We start from the raw sequence: 7,500 nt of genomic DNA, 5'->3' as shown, positions 1-7,500 counted from the left end.
TCGTTCGCATGCGGAAGCCGTACTGAATCGTGCCAGTAAGGTGGGGCGCAGCATAAGCCGCATTAGCCAGGAGGATGTGCGGGAAGCGAAGCGAAGCCTAAAGTCGCCCACTCCCGAGCGCACCTGGAGCCCCACGAAGGACCATCATGTGGACAGCGGTGGTAGCACGAAGGTGGCCGCTACTCACGAGCTGAATGATGAAGGATTCGAGGAGACGCAAAGTCTCGTCTCCGATACACCGTCCCAGGGTAAGGACAGTGTTTCATCCTGCAACGACTACGGATCGGATACGAAGAGCAAACCGACGAGACCGACAGTGGTTACTGTAGGATCCGTTGCTGGATCCGGTAAGGATCTGTCCGCGTCATCTGGCTTGGCGAGTCGTGGAAAGGTGACGAGCGCCGGACATCGCTCCACACCCAGCATGGCCAGTCTACTGATGGTGAAGAATGGTTCCGGTCTCGAACGCAGCCGATCACTTCGTGTGCCACCATCATCATCATCGACATCGGTGACAGCGAGTGGGACTACTGCTGCTGGTAACCGGACTGTATTGCCCCGTCGAACGGCCTCGATGCGTCGCACGGGTCCATCCGATGGTGGAGTGGTTGGACGTATGGTCAGCGCTCACAGCCTCTCACAGGACGTCGAGCGCAGTAATTCCCGGACGAGCTTACGATCGTCGCGCTCCTCACTGAGCAGTGCCGTGTCGACGAACACGGTACGTAAGGTGCCACCACTGAGGGCCAGTTCGAAGAGTTCCACTCCATTGGCCAACGCCAGCCCACTGCATGGTGCATCGACCTTGTCTGCTAATAGTTCTCCCACGAAACGACCACTCGGTACCGCGAGCAGCAACATACATCGCGGTGCTCCCGCCAGCCGTAGCAGCTCAAGCGGTTCCAGTATTGGACCGACGGCGGTGGTACGCAAACCACCGACACGATCGACGCCCGGTAGCGGCAGTGGTACCTCACTAGGAGCGAGCACTAGCTTTAAGGAGAATAACCATCATCACACTGGATCGAATGGTGGTCGATTTCCGTCAGGTAGCAAGTCGACCAGTAGCGGCAGTTTAGCCGGGTCCGGATCAGGTGCCAGCGGTGTCAGCCCAACACCGTTCAATGGATCCGGACGATCGTCGATCGTAGGCCAGCAGCAGCAGCAGCAGAATTCCACGGTGTCGGGAGCATCCACTCGACGCGCGACCGGTGGCTTCATGCGTCCCACTACCTCCAGTGCCACCAAAGTGAAGGGCAAGTAAGGGGCCCTCTGTGGTTGTGTGTGAGTGTGTACGGGCACTGAAGAGTGGTTCTTTTGCCATATTTTCCATTTGTCAGCCGAGTTTACCGGGTTTTAGTCAGTCTAGCAGTTTGCTTCTCCCTCCGCATCTACCACCCCCCGAAACCGTCCATTTTATTATATTAGCAACAAGGTTCGCGTAGGAGAAAAACCTTAACCTCCGGATTTCGCACATTTTTTTTTGAAACGCATTCTCTGTCCATACAGAACGAAAGTTAAAGGCACCGAGCATATGAGGCACGGGGAGTCAGTGGTCGCAAACTGACTCGGCAACTTTCCGGTAGTTTGCCTACCTATTGCCATTGAGGAGCAGCCCCCTCTGGGTGCTTCCACAGGAGGATTACGCCTTACGACGATACGCTTATGTACCTTTGTATATTTAGATAAAGTCAAACCAACCGGACACAAGCACGCCCTCCAGAAGTAACTTTTGATGCTCTCTCTCTCTCTCTTTATCACTCTTTACCTGCTTCAAGCATACAAGCAGTACCTCTATTTTGCTCGATATTGCGCAAGCTTATTTCCGATTTTTCCTGAATTTTATGACAACGACTACGAGGGCACCACGGTTAGCAAGCGCCACAACCGGAACAGCACAGCTCGCCGCCATATGAACGGATGCAATAACGAAATCGATAACAATATATGTAGAAGCAATATAGCTGCTTACCCTTCTAACGCTTAAATGTCCGACGTGAAGCGGTCCAGCGATCAGCGACAGACCATGGACAAGCAGAAAGTATTATTATCTAGAATAGTGCTAGTGCTAGGGACTCTCGATCGAATAATGTCCGCGTCCGTGTGAAATGTTAAATTAGATGCCATGTGATCAACGGAACGCACAAGTTACGCAGGTGTGTCGTGTGTGTATGTATGTTATGCTATTTAATTATGTGTGTTGTGTCCTTTTTTCCCAAACCTCCTCAGAGCGGTCTCCCCTTCCCCGCTATTGACCATTTTCTAGAACAGATCATAATGTGAACAACAAATTGTAATCGTTGATAGAAACCGATAGAGGAAAAGTACCTCTAGGAGCTAAATCGTGTAACACCCAAGTAGATAGGATAGTTAGGGCGATTAGAAGGCCTAAATCAGGGTTGGAATGGGCGAGGGCAATGAATTATCCGTTTCGATATCGATCCTCGTCCTTCCCCTGGAAACATGTTAGAAGGGCCTCCTCATCCGTTGTAAGATCGTATTTAGTCATGACAGACGCCATGTTTATATTTGTATATTGTAGACAATTTCCTACTAAACCCGAGAGAACCGGCAATCGCGACGTGAAGCGATCGGATGCTGTACTGCTTTCCAGACCGTTGCGTGGAGCTGTGTTACGTTTAAAAATCTCCCCTATCCCTATTGGCGATTGGCCTGTGTGTCTGTGTGTATTGGCGTACTTCCTATTTATGCAAAAAAGAGATAAAATTCTTGCTTAATTTTTAACCATTTTCGGGTACCGGGTTGTTTCAAAATTATCATAATCAAAATTATATTATTGCGATAAGGACAAAGGGAAGCGAAAGGAAGCAAAATGAAAGGATCGGCATGCGATATGGCCTGTTGTGCGATAATCGCGATCACGAACGCGAAAGCATGATCGGTTTTGCGGTAGCATGAGCGGACCACCATGGGGCTTCTTCTTCTACTATTGACTCCCAATCCCATATATTCTATCTATTCGTTTACACATGTTTCATTATATCGATTGTTCATACAGCCGTTGCTCGAATAGAGAATGTGTTAGTCAGGCGATAATTTAAAAACGAAATACATTTTGTACAATAAACGACTTGTGTGGTGTATTCACGAGCGGAAAGAAAAGTAAGGCACGATTTTCAGCAACTTCTGCACTCCGCGGGAGCCGGGAGGATGATTTCGGGGCTGGAAATCATGATCCATAGCTACTTTTTTATCAAAGCAACGACTATTCAATGTTCAATGTTTTGCTGTTTAACTTGCTGAAAGGATTTAAAACTTGTTTAAATACATGCAAGAGCAAATTTATTATAATTTAAATGCTTACTAATTCTTTGATCATTTGTTGTTTGCTAATAATACTTTAATATTATTTTCATGATAATCCTGCTCCTTACAACTCTGTCTCTGTTACAACTGTCGAATCTCCCTTGTGAATTGCGCCTTAGCATAGACTTGGACTCGACTTTGCACAACAAATTAAAAATCCATAAGTTGAAAACTATTTAAATTCTTTGATTAATTTTACTTATGTTGCAACTGGTTTAATAGAAAATACTTATACTGTTATTGAATTTTGTGCACCTTATTTTATTTTAAATGGAACATGGCTATACGACTTCAATACGACCATGCGATGCGGCCACCTTTCATGACAAGATTCAAGGCCACGATTGTTTACAGAAAATGACAAACAAAACGCAATTCGCCGCTTCTCTCGCAACATCTAGTAGTAATTTCTTTTCTAGTAATTGCACTGAATTCAACGGTCGCTTGCATTTGTTATAGCCGGTGCATAAGTTACGCGGAAATTAAACGGCTTCAAAATAGATTCGTTCGCTATGGTGTCAACTCGCGGCCACAGCACGAAGTACAAATTTTCCGACGGCGAAAAGGTGCTTTGCTACGAACCTGACCCCACCAAAGCGAAAGTGCTGTATGATTCGAAGGTAATGTTCGATGGATTGCGAGGTGACTTGGCTGGAGATTGAAATGTTATCTTTTCTCTTGCGGCGCGACCGACCCGGCCGCAATCAGGTGCTGGAGGTATCGGAAGGAAAGGATAAGCGGGGCCGGCGTATCATCGAGTATCTGATACACTTTCAAGGATGGAACTCGTCCTGGGACCGGAAGGTGAGCGAGGACTTTATTCTCAAGGACACGGAAGAGAACCGCCAGCTGCAGAAAGATTTGGCCGAAAAGGCACAACTTTTCCAGTAAGTAACATCGCGTGAGCCAAATCGTAGCATGCTGTGGCCATCAAGTAATATGCGTTTTTCATTGCACTTTTCACAGGGGTGCCTACTTGTATCGAAAGGAACGGAAAAAGCAACGGGTGAAAAGTTTGACGGATCGCATCGAGAGCCTGACAAGCGCGAAAGGACAACCAGGCGGCTCGTCGGAAGAGGGCAGCTCGTGCAGTACCGGCTTCGGAAGGGACGACAACGATTACAACATAGACGGTATTTATATAAATGTGGATCCGATCCATGAAGTGAACCACGTCCGTGATCTTCAATCTGCGCTCTCTATCCTTTCGCCGTGCAGATATGGAGGACTACTACAGCAGCTCGGTTGAGGAGAGTACACACGAGGAGGATAAGGTGTATCTACAGGTTGGCAACAAGCTCCGCAATCATCTTGAGCTAGATTACCGCATGATACACGCCGAAGGTGTGCTAGTGGAACTACCTGCCAAGCTACCGGTCGTAACGATTCTGGAGGCTTTCGTACGCTATTACACCCTGCGCCAGCTGTTCGAATGTGGTCAGCCGGGCATGCTGAAGTCACGACGCCGGAACAGCTCGGCACTGCGCAGCGAACAAAAGTGCCGTGACTACGAGCAAATCCGTACGAACGTGGAACTTTGCAAGGAGGTGGCCGACGGGCTTCGGCTTTACTTCGACTTTACACTCGCCGATTATTTGCTGTACCCGCTAGAGCAAACACAAGCGCAACTCGTGCTTTCCGAGGAAAATTTGGCCAACTTTACGTACATTGCTTCGCAGAGCCTTTCGCTCGACATGCTGACCGTACGGTTGGAGTCACCCATGGCGGATCCACAACCGGCAAGCGAACACACCGAACCATCCAGTGCTGCCACCACGGCCGAAGAACGTCGCCGGCGTCGTTTGCGTTCGCACAAGAACGAGGAAAACGAGTTCGTTCTCGATTTTGCCGCCTTGCAACAAGGACAGACAGGAACGGGCGTATCACCTGCCGCTGGCGGTAACCTATCACCCTTCGGGGCGAGTCTCAACATTCTACGTTCGATTCTACCGCAAAACGTAACCATCTCGCGGGAAGCCAAAGAGATCCTGGATGATGTGTTCCGGTGGCGCATACTGCCATCGAATGCTCCCGCCGAACCTTCTATGATATATGGTGCAATCCACCTAGCACGGTTAATCGTGAAGTTACCGGAATTTCTCTCTGCAACGGCCATGATGGATGAGAAGTTGAAGCTGTTGCTAAAGTTTTTGGACACTTTTGCCGAGTTCATCGAGGCGCACGAAGAATGGTTCGGCAGTCAATTCTATTTTAACGCCCGGGAAGGCGAGGGACCGGTGGAGTGAAGAAGGAACGGTACACACAGGATACAGGATAAGAAGCTCGTGTTTGTAACCAACTGTTATAGTATTTTATGGAGTAAACTTATGTATATTAACTTTAGAAGAGTACTCGCTCAGGAAACGAATTATTTGAAAGCTGTCAGTGCTGCCAGCCTGCTCCTGTTCAGAATGACAGAAGCTCAAGCAGGCAACACTGATGCTTCTTCTTCATCTTGTTCTTTTTTTTGTTTTCGTTCCAAAAATTTCATCGATCAACAAACTTTAATTTTTGTAGCGAGTGGAATTGAGAAATCTCCAAAAATGAGTCCTCCAACCACACAATTCGGTATTCAAAGTACCGCTGGTGCGATTCCAGTGAAAAACACAAAAGGTAAGCAAATTGGGGGTTGGATTGCCCCGTGTATTACTCGAGTTGTGCAGGGTTTTAGCTGAGCTTACTCTTTGTTTTGGTGCTACTTTTAGGTGAAATATCGATGCAAAAGGTAAAAGTGCATCGATACGTATCCGGTAAGCGCCCCGAGTATGCACAGTACGCCAGCAGTGACGAGGAATCGGAAGAAGATGATTTTCTGGAAAATCGTCGCACGAACAACGAAGAACAACAGAACCGCGAAGATTCGTAAGTAGCCATTGAGCATAATCTAAATAACCCGAGCTGCTTGGAGTCTGATTCGTTGCTTGTCCGATTGCTTCTAGTGACAACAATGATTTGCCGGAGGATGTGGATGATCCGCGTATTCGACGGTTGCAAGCTATCCGGGCGGAAGATCCCAGCGAGTTGGATTTGGAGCGACGAGAACGGCATCGCGTCATTCACGAACCGGAGCTGGTACAGTCGGAAGATGAGCATGATCGTGGCGGAAGCGAAGACGATCGTATGGTGGAAAGTGGTGATGAGGAGCAGGACCGCGAAAGAAGCGGTGCCCGGCGACGACACATTTCGCTCGGTTCAGAGTCCGAGTCCGAGGCTGAGCTCAGCGATACCGAGATTGAACGGCGACGCCAAATGCTTAAGGCCAAGATGCTTCAACAGAAGCAACGCGAAGAGGAGGAACTGTTGCAGAAGCAGGAAGAGGAGGGACTTTCGGAGTCGGAAGAATCGGAAAGCTCCGAGTATGAGGAGGAAACGGAGAGTGATGAGGAAAATGAACCCCGGTTGAAGCCACTGTTCGTGCGCAAGAAGGATCGTACGACGATTATTGAGAAAGAACGTGAAGCCAACCGGCAGAAACAGCTCGAATACGAGGGCAAAAAGGCAGCCAAAGAACGCCGGAAACAAACGCTCCGACTGGTCGAGGAAACCATCAAGAAGGAACTGGAAAAGGCCAAGGTAGAGAACGAACCGTCGCTTAACGATATCAACACGGACGACGAGAACGATGAGGTGGAATACGAGGCGTGGAAATTGCGAGAACTGAAACGGATCAAGCGTGATAGGGAAGAGAAGGAACAGTATGTATCCGGTCGCTTCTATGAAGTGTTCTGTAATTCTAATTGGGCATTCGTTTCCTTTTACAGAATCGATAAGGAGAAGCAGGAGATCGACAGGTTGCGAAACATGACAGAAGAGGAACGACGCCAAGAGCTGCGCAACAACCCGAAGCAGATCACCAACAAGAACGCAAAGGGCAAGTACAAGTTCCTGCAGAAGTATTACCATCGTGGTGCGTTCTATTTGGACGAGGAGGACGACGTGTACAAGCAGGACTTCTCGGCGCCCACGCTCGAGGATCACTTCGACAAGACGATCCTGCCGAAGGTGATGCAGGTGAAAAACTTTGGCCGCTGTGGACGTACCAAGTATACACATCTGGTGGACCAAGACACGACCAAGTTCGATTCGCCCTGGGTTGCCGACACACCGAACAGTACCATGTTCCTGACGGATCGAGCCGGTGGCATGAAGCAGGTGTTCGATAAGCCCTCCCTT

The 7,500-nt window shown here is 48.7% G+C and overlaps 3 protein-coding genes across 3 annotated transcripts in view; all 3 read left to right on the top strand.

Moving 5' to 3' along the window:
* The window catches only part of LOC125948115 (FH2 domain-containing protein 1), a 54,347-nt gene extending 51,271 nt beyond the window's left edge, over positions 1 to 3,076 (top strand). Inside the window, exon 15 of the mRNA XM_049673863.1 lies at positions 1 to 3,076. This exon is cut by the window's left edge and continues 1,300 nt beyond it. Within this exon, the coding sequence (XP_049529820.1) occupies positions 1 to 1,264 (1,264 nt within the window). The 3' untranslated portion in view covers positions 1,265 to 3,076.
* A 665-nt stretch (positions 3,077 to 3,741) lies between these two features.
* On the top strand, positions 3,742 to 5,667 carry LOC125948128 (male-specific lethal 3 homolog). Its single transcript, XM_049673896.1, has 4 exons — positions 3,742 to 3,947; positions 4,036 to 4,214; positions 4,294 to 4,460; positions 4,546 to 5,667. The coding sequence occupies exons 1-4, from the start codon at positions 3,840 to 3,842 to the stop codon at positions 5,571 to 5,573; spliced, it is 1,482 nt and encodes a 493-aa protein (XP_049529853.1). The 5' UTR covers positions 3,742 to 3,839; the 3' UTR covers positions 5,574 to 5,667.
* Positions 5,668 to 5,738: 71 nt separating this feature from the next.
* LOC125948126 (microfibrillar-associated protein 1) overlaps positions 5,739 to 7,500 on the top strand; it is a 2,001-nt gene continuing 239 nt past the window's right edge. Inside the window, exons 1-4 of the mRNA XM_049673894.1 lie at positions 5,739 to 5,940; positions 6,033 to 6,189; positions 6,267 to 7,022; positions 7,089 to 7,500. The exon at positions 7,089 to 7,500 is cut by the window's right edge and continues 239 nt beyond it. Of these exons, the coding sequence (XP_049529851.1) occupies positions 5,739 to 5,940; positions 6,033 to 6,189; positions 6,267 to 7,022; positions 7,089 to 7,500 (1,527 nt within the window). The remainder of the gene's footprint in view (positions 5,941 to 6,032; positions 6,190 to 6,266; positions 7,023 to 7,088) is intronic.

This window comes from Anopheles darlingi, chromosome 2 (genome assembly GCF_943734745.1).
Source record: "Anopheles darlingi chromosome 2, idAnoDarlMG_H_01, whole genome shotgun sequence".
Classification (NCBI taxonomy): Eukaryota; Metazoa; Arthropoda; class Insecta; order Diptera; family Culicidae; genus Anopheles; species Anopheles darlingi.
Note: the sequence above shows the minus strand (reverse complement) of the source record. Positions and strands in the feature narration are given on the sequence as shown.

Excerpts from the sequence above, each read along its gene's own strand:
- LOC125948128 (XM_049673896.1), top strand. The coding sequence starts at position 3,840 with ATGGTGTCAACTCGCGGCCACAGCACGAAGTACAAATTTTCCGACGGC. Across the intron at positions 3,948-4,035 it reads AAGTGCTGTATGATTCGAAG|GTGCTGGAGGTATCGGAAGG; the intron begins GTAATGTTCGAT and ends GGCCGCAATCAG. Across the intron at positions 4,215-4,293 it reads GAAAAGGCACAACTTTTCCA|GGGTGCCTACTTGTATCGAA; the intron begins GTAAGTAACATC and ends CACTTTTCACAG.